Source organism: Sturnus vulgaris, chromosome 2 (assembly GCF_052056855.1).
Source record: "Sturnus vulgaris isolate bStuVul1 chromosome 2, bStuVul1.hap1, whole genome shotgun sequence".
NCBI classification, from domain to species: domain Eukaryota; kingdom Metazoa; phylum Chordata; class Aves; order Passeriformes; family Sturnidae; genus Sturnus; species Sturnus vulgaris.
In genome coordinates this window covers 92,432,682-92,446,528 of record NC_142244.1, presented here as the reverse complement: position 1 = coordinate 92,446,528, position 13,847 = coordinate 92,432,682, and the positions used below count along the sequence as shown (strand labels likewise).

General features: G+C 39.9%; 2 protein-coding genes across 4 annotated transcripts in view; both read right to left on the bottom strand.

Annotated features, from left to right (window-relative positions):
• CCDC138 (coiled-coil domain containing 138) overlaps positions 1-230 on the bottom strand; it is a 31,461-nt gene extending 31,231 nt beyond the window's left edge. The window contains exon 1 of the mRNA XM_014885110.2: positions 150-230. Within this exon, the coding sequence (XP_014740596.2) occupies positions 150-230 (81 nt within the window). The remainder of the gene's footprint in view (positions 1-149) is intronic.
• A 1,019-nt stretch (positions 231-1,249) lies between these two features.
• The window catches only part of RGPD4 (RANBP2 like and GRIP domain containing 4), a 34,593-nt gene continuing 21,995 nt past the window's right edge, over positions 1,250-13,847 (bottom strand). For 2 of the 3 annotated variants that reach the window (XM_014885108.2, XM_014885109.2), the window contains 9 exons: positions 10,331-10,498; positions 8,878-8,970; positions 7,818-8,014; positions 7,194-7,422; positions 6,629-6,727; positions 6,327-6,469; positions 4,534-4,807; positions 4,081-4,415; positions 1,250-1,826 (listed from right to left, as the gene is read on the bottom strand). In XM_014885108.2, coding sequence (XP_014740594.2) covers positions 1,521-1,826; positions 4,081-4,415; positions 4,534-4,807; positions 6,327-6,469; positions 6,629-6,727; positions 7,194-7,422; positions 7,818-8,014; positions 8,878-8,970; positions 10,331-10,498 — 1,844 coding nt within the window. In that variant the 3' untranslated portion in view covers positions 1,250-1,520. The remainder of the gene's footprint in view (positions 1,827-4,080; positions 4,416-4,533; positions 4,808-6,326; positions 6,470-6,628; positions 6,728-7,193; positions 7,423-7,817; positions 8,015-8,877; positions 8,971-10,330; positions 10,499-13,847) is intronic. The other variant, XM_088160115.1, reaches the window with a different exon arrangement.

Here is a 13,847-nt window from a genome sequence, read left to right as displayed (position 1 = left end):
AGCACTGCGCTCACAATGAGCCCCGAGGGAGCGGACAGTTCCCCCCCCATCCTCCATCTCCTCCGAGCACTTCAGGGACACGTTGAGGATGAAAAAGCTTTTCTGTGCCTCCCCCTCCCCGCAGGCCGCTCGCCCCAGCCCCGTCTCACCCCCGCCGGTCCCCGCGGGCAGCACGGCTGCAGCCCCGGGGCGGAGCGCCCGCGGCCGAGGCCGGGCCCCGGGCCCGCCATGGCGGCACCGCCGCGCTCGAACCAACCGCCACGGGCCGCGCAGGCGCACTCGGGGCCGCGGCAGGGCAGGGGGAGCCGCCGCCGCTCTGGGCTCGGCGGGGCGGGCACACATCAGGCACACATCAGGCACACATCATCATCATCATCAATAACAACAACCAGCGATCCTCCGCCCCCGCGGCACAGCGGGGCCTGCAGCGTCGCCCTAACACCGCCCAGGCAACTGGACCGCTCGATGCCACCTCCTTAAACACCGCCAGCGACGGTGATTCTAACACGGCCCTCAGCAAGCCGTGCCACTGCCCAGTCAGCCTTTCTGGGAAGAAACGGCTCCTTCTGTCCTACCTAAACCTGGCCTCGCACAGTCTAAGTCCACGTCCTCCGGCTGCCTGGGAGAAGAAGCTGAACCAGCCCTAGCTCCAGGCTCCTTTGAGTGGTTGTAGAGAGCGGTAAGGGCTGAAGACTGCCATCCTTTAAAAATAAATACATAACCTCCCAAATAAAGCAAGGCTAAATGCATGTTGCCAGTGCAGAGCTATAGCGTATCAGTTTAAATAAACCCCACATTTACACATGCATGCTCACTCTTGAGAGGCAAAGTTGTAAAAGGTACAAGCACGCTAGAATACACAAGCCAGAGCCTGCAGCAAGGTCAGAAGTTTGCCACAGCGAATAAACACTGAGTGGAGTCAGAGGGTTATACTTAAAGTATGTCAGGTAAAATCCCAGTGTGAAGTAGATGTTCTTCATTAAGCCACGTTTTTTGGAAAAAGTTGAAGTACCAAAAAAAAGTCGGCATACTGCTCTAGCAAAACATTGATCAATCATTTAAAAACTATGCAGACAGAACAAACCAACATCCAGGCTCAACCTGGAATACCCATTAACTTTCAAATGGCTGCAATGTACTGTCCAGCAATTTGCATCTACAGTCTTCACATTCAAAAGACCTTCATGAGAGCAAGAACCAAGTTATGCAAGTTACTTTCTTTTAAACAAACCAAAGTGAAGAAAAGACATTTATTTTAACAAGACTAGGATTTAATTTTTAAAATTTGACACTTAATACAAATATGTCAGGATAACACAAATACACCTGAAATATGCCAGTGCCTGAACTTTATTTACCATGCAAAAAAATCAATTAACACATAAAAAAATTCAACTATAACCTGTAATTTTACATTTATACATCAGAAGTGTCCATTTTAAGAAGTTGAAATAATTAGTCAATAACATCTAAGTACTGATTTATACTGCTAAAACATTTGTATACTCAAAGAAATAATTCTATATTTGCCCACAGTCTGTAATGACAATTCTTCCATTTACTAGCCCTTTAGGAGAACCGAAGGATTCGATCTTTTTCACAACATCCATTCCATCTTTCACAAACCCAAATACCACATGCTTGAAGTCCAAGTGTTCTGCTTTTTTAAGTGTTATGAAGAACTGAGAATTATTTGTATCCCTGCCCTTATTTGCCATTGACAATAATCCAGGACCAGTGTGTTTCACTATGAAATTCTCATCTTCAAATGCTGTTCCATAAATTGACCGTCCACCTGTACCATCATGGTTAGTTATATCTCCTCCCTAAAAAACAAACAAACAAAACAGATGCAGCATTAACTAACAAGTCCCAAACCATAACCCAAAAATTATATTTCCTTTCAACAGTAAAGACTTTGTTTTCGAAGAACTAATTTTTCATTTTCACAAGTATTAGTATCTGCTTAGATGTAGGGTTTCCCAGCTTCAGCAGGTTCGTTCATGGTAAGGCAAGCAGTAGAAGGAGGTTTATCCTTGTTTATTCCAAACACAGAATTTTATTTTCCTGTTCCCCATGGTGACATTCCTCTAGGCCTCCCTTTCCTACTGCCTGCATCACTTGGCCCTGGAAGCTGCCTGGACCTGCATTATCTCATTGAAGGCCTGTCCTTGCTTAGCCCCTGCAGGCACAGATTTAATTTGAAAAAGGTTAACGTAGCAGTGACCAGTAATTCCATACAGCTTTGCCACATAACTGGTTGAGCAGCATGGTAAGTGTCTTATCTTTCTGGAGGGTAGCAAACTTCTGGTTCCTGCTAATTTGAGTATAAAGATGATTGTGTAAATTTATCTGGTACAGCCTTAGTTCTCACTGAAGAGCTTCTCACCACACCTCAGAAGAAAGTTCACGCAAAGCAGAGCAAACTTAAAATATCACTCACTTAATGTGATAACAGCTCACTTTGTCAAGGCACACATGGTGCAGTTAACTGTTTTAAAAGAAAGTCTGCTCTTTTATACAATGTGGAATACCCTGAAATAAGCTTAAATCCTATATGAGTTTATCAAAAAGGCACAAAGGTTTAACAAAAGAGCCATGAAGTGCATACTTCAGCCACATGTAGAAGAACAAATCAAAAGACAGGCTAATATTTTATTCTGGTGACAAGTTATTCACATACTACCACAGAATAGTTTATGTTGGAAAGGACCTTTAAGATCCTCTAGTTCCAACTACTCTGCCATGGGCAGGGACACCTAGAACTAGGACCAGGCTGCTCAGAGCTCCATCCAGCCTGGCCTAGAACGCTGACAGGGATAGGGCTTCTACAACTTGTCCGGGCAACTTGTTCCAGTGTGTCACCAGCCTCACAGCAAACAACTTTCTCCTAACGTCTAGCCTAAACCTACTTTCTTTTACCTAGAAGCCATTCCCCCCATGTTCTGTGACTACATGCTCTTGAAAAGTGTTTCCCTCCATCTTTCTTGTAGGCTTCCCTTCAGGCTCTGGAATGACACCATTGCATCACTCCTAAGATTTCTCTTTTCCAGGCCGAACAAATTCAAATCTTTTAGCCTTTCCTCTTAGACCCAGTGCTCCATCCTTCTTAAAAGTCTTGGATCTCCTCTGGATTTACTCCAAAGGCTGATGTCCTTCCTATTATTTTGTATATTATTTTCCTGTATTACTGTATACATTTGGGCTTCTGTATACATCTGTAGAAAGTCATCTACATGCCTCATCTTTGGGGATGTAGTGACTTGCAGATCATTAGCAAAGCATAATACTGATGTTGGTTCATTCTGCCTGTTCCAAGTTACTAAAACTCAATGAAGTATTGATTACAATTTTAAGAAAGGTCTATCTGAGCTATGATCAATCTCCTAAGCCTTCAGCATTTATGGAGAACTTGCCAGTACTACTGAATGAATGTAGAGATTTAAAACCAACACTGTCTACCTGGGGTTACAGGTGTACTGCATGCTGCTGCTCCCAGCACAAAACTTGGTATTTTAGGAAACAGGCCACTGCATGATAACCGGATCTAGAAGACTTGTTTGTTTTAGACTGAAACTTAACATCTATGATACTTGGAATATCAGTTTTAAAGTTGTCTGAAATACAAAGTGTACTTTAAAGTCCAAGAGAAGCCTGGAAACTAAATGTTCTTAACAGGTGAGCATACAGAAGTTCTTCTCTGGAGAGAGAGAAGGATGAATGGTCGTTTTGGGAACACCTACTTTCCTTGGTGTTCCTGTTCAGCAACAGGCCTCTTGTCTATTGTAAGAGGACTCCACCTCCCTCCCTCCATTTTTTTATTTCCACCCTGATATGATACAGGAAACACTGAGGCATGAGGCCATTGGCAGGCATAGGTTAAAAGCATCTTAGGGTAGCATGTGCTGCTTGCACCATTTCTCATCTCCTTACAGGGGAAGGACAGATGAGACTATCCTGCACAGTGAATCCATGCTGCCAACAAGAACGTGCTATACTGTGCAAGTCATTTTTTGAAGTGTCATTGTTAGTCACGATGTATCTCATTCTCTCAGTGAAAAGTCTTCCTTTTATGCTTACCTGACACACAAAGTCTGTGACTATTCTGTGAAAGCGGGAGTTCTTGAATCCAAATCCTTTCTCTCCTGTGCAAAGGGCTCTGAAGTTTTCAGCGGTTCGAGGTACAATATTTGCAAACAGCTCCATGGTTATGTGTCCTAAAGGTTCATCATCAGCAGAAACTTCAAAATACACAACAGGGTTGGTGTCCTTTGACAGTCCTGCTGCCAGAGACAAGTGCCCCTTCTGCAGTTCTGACAAGCTTCGCTGGCACTCCTCAAACATCTTCTTGAAAGAATTGGCCATTTCTTGGCTTTTAAATCTGACTGCAAATTGCTCTACTTTTACTTCACCATCTGAAAAGAAATCCAAGAAGGTCTGTTTAGTTTCATCTTGTAATAATCTCCAGGGAAAAACAAAACACAGAAATTACAGACCACTTAGAAAAAACAAAGACCACCTGAAAAAACTCACCAGCATAATCTGTGGCTGTCCAAATGAAAGCATTGTTTGATGTATCAGAGGGCACTAAGTTCATTTCTTTGGTGATAACATGGTTTGCACAGACTTTAAGAACTTGGTCTCTTCTCATTAGGACTCTGTAGTATTTCTTCTGTGTATGGAAGAGTATTTTGATCTCTCCAACACCACGCTCCTTCCACTGAGTAACATCCCTGTCCCATCTATAAAGTTTTGCCCTCTCCTTGAAGAGAATTTCTTCATCTTCTTCTCCAGATTTTACCTCCACCTAAAAAAAACCAGCACATAGACTGAGTACCGGTGATTTCCTAGAGATATTAAATAGTTATTACGTATACTTCTGAAAATTGACATATTACACTGGAAAATTATTCAGTGTGTTCTTTAACACCCCATTCATCACACCAAAATGGGTAAGACATTTTCAGAATTTAAGAGCCAAACAAATTCCATAATTTGAGACCAATTATAACACTGCAATTCTCTATCACACTACATGTGGTTCTGGTGGGTGTCTTGGTTTTGCTTTGAGAGTGGTTTGGTTGGTTGGATTTTGGTGAGATTTTCTTTGTGGGAGGAAGGGTTTTTCTTTTAACAAAACCCTAAGATTTGATCAAGTGTTCTGCCAACTTTCCCAAGTCTCAGGCTGAATGAAATGCACACTGAGAAGTGAACAATTCCAGGAGTTACCCTTAGCACATTGTTAAAGAATTTGATATTTGCATTTGAACATAATAAACATCAAGTATACAATCATCAGCCTGACAGCCATATCTCCACCTCACTTTATGTATGCATTTACTAGCCTCTAATCTCCTTTAGTTAGCACTTCTCCAAAGATAAGGAACACTTGAGAGACCTGGAGAAACATGTGACAAAATACTGTTTGTGAAACTGAAAAAGGGAAGCAGACAAGAAAAGAATCATATTTGTCATAATGTGACACACAGATGAGCAAAGGGGCACCAAATTTTAAAGAAGAAAGTTGAAGGCATGTTACAAAACAGATCAGATAAGCTGTTCAAATTGAAGGACACCACATATTGTTCCTTTGTGCTCTATTTGCCTTGCTGAATAGTTTTACTAATCTATAGTTAAATTTTATTATTTATAGAAAGGACGGGCAATATGACTATGTCATCAAAAGAGTCTGAAATGGTTACTAGACTAAAAAGCAAATCAAGACATGAATAACTGTGTGAAGTCTCACTCAGTAAGTTATAAGGCTACCTTCAAAGTTGAAGGTTCTTCTACTTCTTGAAAAACCATTTATTTTCAAACTAAAAAAGTTCTCAGCCTTCAGGTGATGTTAATTGTACATATTTTCGTTTAATGATTCTAGAAATCTCTTGCCTAGCTTACAGTAAAAATTCCTAGTTGGCATGGCTTTCACAGAACTGAATCTACAAGTCACTGGTACAAAGCTATAGCTGAGTTGTATAAGCACTAGCAGTTATTCGGTTCCCCTTTCTGAGTTTCAGCTGTTCTATATAAATGGTTTAGCTTTTACAAGCTATGTGTACAAATCTGCATCCTAATGGACTCTCAGTCAAGTTATAAAGAAATCACTGTTGAAGATTTTAACTGAGGCACCAGACACCTCCCATGGGCTATGCTGTACTAGGATTTAAAATAAGAGGTGCTTCAACATAGTCAGTGTAAAACATGCAGAACAAAACACAACAACACAGAAAACAAAGTTAGTTAAGCAAAGCATATTTTAAAGCCTGCTGTGTTAGCAGAAATGCTTATCTTTATGTTGTTTTATATTCTAGAAGTCATCTTACCTCTGGTAAGGACACAATTGGCTCAAAGTGGATATCATCATTATGTACCACCTCATCATCACTACCACCTTCATCTTCATCTGCTTTACGGCTGGTATCTCCAAACACAGCTGCTCCTGTATTTGCCCATTTGAAGTTTTTATCTGCAAGTAAGAGTTACATTTTAAACTTCGTGTAGTTTTTTTTCCTTCCTCACAAAAAATTTTTGTGTCTAATGATCAGCAGAAATTTTACATGCAAAAGGTGTATTGTATGAAGCAAAAGTCCAACTGAGGGCTGTATCAGAGACTACCTGAACTCACCTTTTGAGCCAAATGCAAAGTCTTCAGAACTTTTGGATGCCAGATCTGCAAATGACAGGCCTGCAGTATTGCCAAAACCAAATGAGATGATTCTGTTTTCTATCAAATAAAAATGGGAAAGTCAAAGATTGTTTTCTACCTTCTTAAAGAATATGCATTTATGTAAAAATAAACTGGAGTACTGTCTACAGCATTTTTTCCTCCCAATAAATTTAGTTTGAATGACACTTGTCATAATGACCATCTATTATGGTTTTAAAAAAGGGTCCAAGACTGAGTTTGAGCAGATATTAATATGCAGACCTACAGAGCTCATGCGGTATTTAACAGCAAACGAATGAATGTACATCATATGTAAATTACAAAATAGACATTATCATTGTTTCGTTGTAGTGAAATTTAACTCAATAAAATTTGTTATATACACATTTTTACCAGACTGGTACCTAAGTCTCTAATTCGGTATTGGTACTACTTCTCCCCAAGACAGCAACTACACTAGATAAACTGATCCACAGAAAAGCAGTTTCCTATAAAAAAAGCTCAGCATACCCCTGGACCTTACCTTGTGCTGACTCTGAACCATCTGATTCACTCTTTTTAGTTGACAAATCTACAGGTTTATCTTCAGGTCTTGATAAGGTCTGAGATACTTGCACAGTTTCTGTGGTGGAATGTGATCCTTCACTGCTGGTATCTGACTGGACACGTACTGTCACCTCATCTTCTGATGGAGCAGGTATTTCTTCCTTACTGGTACAGACTAAGTCACTTGAGCTTGCAACTTCATTCTCCTACAATTAATCAAAAAAGTAATGTAATAGATAAATAAGTTGGAATATCTTAGGATTCAAAACTCCTCCCCAGGGGTCTAAGAACAATCCTTATAGAAAAATAAAGAACACTAAGGAAAGCTGTTGTAAGCTTTCTGAAGTTTTTCATTACAGTTAACAAAGATGTTAACTTGACAAGAGACTGAAGTATCTCTGAAGTAGTCTGTTTTCAAAAAAATACCATTAGTACCTGAAATCAAATTTCCTATGTTGGCAGACATTCATGGCACAGCTACCAAATAACTCAAATAATTTTCCCCACTGCATGTTTTAGTTCTAAAACTGTTCTGTCTCACACATATGAAGCAATTGTACAAGTTTAATAACAAGAAGTTCAGTAAAGATTTAGCTCTTACTTTCATTTCTTGAATTTTAGCTTCTGACTTTACATCTTTCAGACTGTCACATTCAGCATCAGTACTGACACCATAAACAGATGTAGAAGGAACCTGCAGAGGTTTTGTTTCATCCTTCTCCTCAGGAGCTGGTTTCTTTTCCCAAGTAGCAGTACATTCTCTTTCATTGTTGAATTCACTTTTTCCTGCAAGGCCTGCTGTAAAGAATAAATGGAAGATAGCTGTGAAGGCAGCTAAACACTGAAATAATTTTTAGCCTCAACATTATAAATTAACCTCATAATATCCAGATCAACTTGAAGACAGACTTCATGAGTTTCTCAGACAGCATTACTGTTTAAATAGAGGAAGTGAAGACTAATTAACCTAACCTGGGGTGACTAGAACTGAAAATACAACATCTGTTGTTTTCACTGCTAGCAGGGAATTTCCATGCAATGATGAAGAGTTTCATCATGCAGCTGCCACTACTAATAACTTCCTTCAGTATCTCCTCATATTTCAAGATGGATGAATCCTTCTAGCACATATCCTCAAAAAACCCCTGAACTTTACTTCAAGTACCTACCCAGACTTCAAGTTATGCAACACTGAAGTCTGAGACACCGTCAGACACATAAGCAAGTCATCTACACCTATATTTTTAGTATAGCTTTTTTTTTTCTTAGATTGAACAACATTAAGTCACAAGCTTCAACAGAGTAACTACAGAAGTAGCAAGTACTGAAAGATGTAGACAACTTTCTCTTGAGCAGTATCATGCCACGCTGCATTTTTCACATTCAGAATGAGCTCAAGATAGGCAGAGACTTAGATGTTCTTGTTCAGAGATCACCTGGAACGTACATTTCTCTTTCAGGTACCCCTTTACTGCTAACTAACAGTTTAAGATACTGAGCTTAAACTCTGTACTTTGAGATGCAGGTTTTCTGCACCTAGCATCTTTGCTTCTAAAAATCATCCCAGGAAGCATAAATTAACCTCTGCCCATGTGACCTTCAGATTCAGAGTACACGTTTCAATACATGAAGTACAATAATTAAAATCTCTTAAGACATACCTTTTACGGGACCTTGCCCTTTCTTTTTCTTTTCTGAATCACTGGGATAGAGTCTTCCATTAAGTTTCTTAACAGCTGTTTCATAGTCTTCATCTTAAACATAGGAAACAAGATTAAGTTCTCAGGCACACAGTAGGCTGAAAAGTCTGCTAAGCCCTTCCAACTCACAAGGCTAGCAGGCATATGTAATTTTTGCTTATGTTTTAAGAGTTACACAAGTCAACAAGTAAGCTTTCACTTCTAGTGTTGCTTACATGCACTCCAGAATGCTCTTAACACTTTTTCCTCAGCCTAGATTGCTACAGATATGTGGCACAGGTTTTCCTTTTAGAAAACATATTTCTTACTGAGTGATTTTATTAATCACTCTAAACATAATTGGGAAAGAAGACTGAAGATTTTTTATATGAAAACTTGCAATCTCAGGTACTTGTGGAAGGGGCTTGTCTTCTCCCATTTTTTGTTGAACATAATGTTTCAAAACTTCCATTTAAAGTATTTGCTGCTGAATAAATCAATTAATTACATGCAGTAAGGTTTGACATAAAGTAAGTTTACTAACAGTATTAGGAATTTGCTTTAGAAGAAAAATAACTCATTAGTATAGCATTTAGGGAACCTGAGATTGATTGTTTTTAATAAAAAATACTTTGCATTTGTCTCAAAATACTTACTAAAGTAGGTCTCTTGCTCAAATACCTCTTACCTAACCAACTGCCTTGATAAAGATGTCAACACCCATAATACACCAAACAAATACCCTTTGGTCACTCCTGGGCCTCCGCCATACTACCCTGTTTTGAAGACTTAAGTGTACAAGTGTGGCCATAAGGACATTGACAGGATTACTTCTCATTGGCCCAACAAAAATATTTAAGTGTCTAATGGTTCTAACAGTGTTAACTGAGTATCTCAAATTGGAAGGGACCCATAAAGATCACCATCTGCATCTCCCTGCTCCTTGCAAGACTATCTAAAACCAGGCCATATGACTAAGTGCATCACCCAGATGTTGCTGGGCCTCTGATGGGCGTGTTGCTCTAACTACTGTCCTGGGGAGCCTGTTCCAGGGCCTGACCATCCTTTCAGAGAAGAACCTTTTCCTAATCTGAACTGCCCTGACAGCTTCATTCCATTTCCTTGTGTCCTATAGTTGAGCAGCAGAGAGAGATCAGTACCTCCTCTGCTGATGCCCTTGGGGAAGTTTTGGACTGTGATGAGGCCACCCCTCAGCCTTGTCTTCTCCCAGCTGAATAAACCAAGTGACCTCAGCCATTCCTCCTGAGTCTGGCACTCAAGGCTTCATCTTGCTCACCCTCCAACAGTTTGATGTCCTTCTTACACAGAGGCACCCAAAACCACACACAGTGCTCAAGATGGGGCTGCACTAGTGCAGTGTATTATACCCTTTCCCCATAAAAAGGCAGTACAAACAAATTTTTGCATTCCTTACCATCATCCTCATCACTCACATATCCAGGCTTATTCTTGTAACAGAAGAATGTCGAAGGGAGCTTGAGGAAATCGGCAAGGGCTCTCTGTTCAGGGGTAGGTGTTAACTCGTAAACTATTTCAACCTCATCAGATGGAACATCATCCTCTGACACTGTGGTCTTCTCAGCTTTTTTACAGAAATTGAACAAACCATTAAAACGGCATAACTTCAGAACAGAAAATAACATTAACCTCACATTATTACAGAAAAAAATTCCAAGGGCCTACATAGCTCTGTTGATAGACAGGAAACAAAAATCAAATTTACAGGATGTGAAGACAGAACAGCAAAACTTACATGCTGTTCAACTGCTTTTAGAATTCAAGCATTAAAACAAAACTTGGCTGCATCTTTGTATTATTAAAAGGATTATTTAATTAAGTCTTCATGTCAAGTAAGAGACAGCTAGGGAGAAGAGTGACAGAGGTGCCAAACAGAGGTAAACAAATGTCTTTGTTTCAGTTTACAACCAGGCAGAAATACTAATTTAATGTAGGGGTTTAGACTATCTAATTTTAATATACTCATTTTCTGCTGTGAGGTAGGATTAGGAGCAAAAGCAAGGCAGGCCTAAAACCTAAAGGGTATAAAGAAAACTTTATTAACAACACAAATAATAAATTCAGAATAAAACCTTAAGAACTCCCTCCTCTTCTCCCACACCTTCTTCTTCTTAAGAAGAACATAGAAAAGCACTTCAGTCAGTTACCAACTTAAAAATAATCTTTTTCAGTTCACTTTAAGGAGAGGAGTCTCCCCTTGTTATGTTATAGGGACTTCTCTACAAGAAAAAACAGTTCTCTTGTGGCTTCACTTTTCACAAATAACAGCTGGCCGGGAATCTGCAATTGTGAAAACTCCTCTCATCTTCACAGCCTTCCTAGACACTGTGCTTATGAATCATGTTAAACTCATAGGGTATTTACTTTTAAGAATAAACTGTTTAAAAGCAAAGGTTCTCTTCATCTCTTTCTCTGTTTATGCTTCATCCCCAGGAACAAAGATCCCCTTCTTCCCTCGGGGCAAAGGGTCCTCAACACAGGTGCCTTTGTTCACAATGTACAAGTTGAACACTCCAAGCCCTCATGTCTTTCTCCGTGGTTTATAGGAGTCTTTAATAGTACAGTTCACTCCTATAGCTTACAAAAGGATTTTCAGCCCAAAATTCATGGCATCTCCTCATTTTCCTTCCATGTAAACCTGACTCCTGCTTCACTGACTTTAGTGTATCCTCTCACTCAAAGGAAGACTGAAAGTCTGAAAGTCTTATCTGAGCACTAGAAGAGTTTAAATCTCACATGGAGGATGAAGAGGCTGCGGCCAGGCCATGCTGGAGCTGTGCCAGGATCTCAGAAGACTCAGGCCACACTGGGAAGGGCTGGGAGCCAGAAAACAGCAGCGGCTGCTCTGGAAAGGGTGGGGGGGGACGGCTAGGATGTCAATCAGCGTCCCTGGGGCTCAGCAGCAGCACCCACTGCCCATGGCCACCCCTCCTCCCTGCCGGGACACGCCAGCTCCCCAGACAGGGGCCTGGCCCTGCCCGCGGCCGGGCCCGCAGGCCTGCGGGGAAGCCAGGCCCGGGCCCTGTTACCTGCACTCCTGCTGGCAGAGAAAAAGGACCTTTCCCAGGGTTTGCTTGCTTCAAAATGTAAATTCACAAAAGCTGACCAAATCCTCCAATTGGTTTCCCAGGCTGTCAACAACCAAACCAGCCTCCAATTGTTCCCATCAACTCACAGAAGAAGTTCTCAAAGAGAAAACTTCCGTGGACGCTCTCTTCTAAACGCTGATTAATGCAAAACCAGCACAACAAGCGAACTTCAGACTTCAAAAAAAGTGAAGTTGTATACAACAACTTGTCCAAGCAACTGAATAGAATTAATTCCAAGTTACTTATGGGATAGCTGAGCTTTTTATTAACTAATCTCAATTTACCATAATAGCTGTTGCTGAAACTTTTGACTGTTACAAAACTAAAGTAATTCTTAGTTCCACTGTCAAACAACAGAACTATTGCTAGTATATAACCAGCTTTTGCAGTAAGGAAATATCACCATCAGTTTTATTATCTAGCTTTTTGTCTCTTCTTGCCTTCAACATTAAGTTATTCCTTCCACCAGTATTGAGAACAGTGCATGATCAGTGCAAAGGTTAAAGCTGAAAGTAAAGCCTAGAGCAAACTGCAGATAAAACACATGGCTGCAAAACAGCTTCGGAAACAAATATTTGAGTTTATTGTGAGAGAATGGAAGCAAAGAGGGAAGATACAAAAATTTAAACATCAGGTATAGTTTGGTTGGGGTTCTGCTTGCTTAGGTTTAAGTGTTTTGAAAAGGGGAGTTTGGGGATAAAGGTCTAAGAAATAAATGTGTGAATTATTTTTAAGAATTACCCCATAAGCAGATCAATAGCCACAACAGCTGTTTCTAAGAACAAAATTACTGCTTTAGTACCTCAGCCTATTTGCTAACAGCCTATTATCTGTTCTCCAGTTTTAAGTTTGTTAGAATCTGAAGGGTGGTCTCAAAAGCTCGCTGCGCTTTTCATTAAAAAAATTTGTAAATCTGTGGCATAATGTAATCAGAGGAAACCTAAATATTCAACTAGAAGCCAAACTAGTACCCAGCTCCTGAAAAACACTGATTTTTCTGATCATACAATTTAACTTACTGCAAGAAGAGAAAAGGACAGAAGAGACATGTTTACAGATCTGTCCTTTGATCCTCTGACACAACTAACACACTAAAGTCTGCTTTTTAAAAGCAGTTTTTTCATTACTTTTTACTTAATCGTCCAGAAGATTAAGAGCAGTATGAAGTAAAGTAACAGCAAAATCACAAGTACTGATTCAAACTCACATATTTTTTCCCAAGTATTATGTCTGCAGTCTTTGCCCCACCTTTGCTTATAAGTTCATAATTTCAGGCATTTATACACCAGAGCTAAAAAGTAACTCAAGTCCATAACCAGCACATTCTTGTAGACTAATTATTTTTGCTCAGATTTTTAGATCTCAGTAAGTTTTCTGAGCCCGCACAAAGTAGGTGTAGGATAAAATTCTTGAGCAGCAAATTTCTAGGTTCATATCATGAGTACAGGATAAAGACGTTTTCATACATCTCCTCAGAATCTTATCCAAAAAACTCACTCACCCTAGCTGATGTAACAATTAGAAGTACATCTAATACACAGATTATGAAGAAATGCAGATATCTTGCATATTATCACACGTTTTATTCTTTCCAGTTAGTTAAGCAAGTGTCTTAATTGGACTGAGTAAGTTTGCATCAGGTTCACCTGACATTTAAGTGTGGAGCATTTAGTCCTACACCAAAAAACAGCTTTCCTTAGGATCAGAAAAATTTCAAAAATATATCTTTGAATGTAACGAAACACTTCATTGAAATCAGTCAGTTAAATAGTAAAAACATATGCTTTCTCTAATTTGAGCAGTAGAAATCTAACTAGAAGCCCT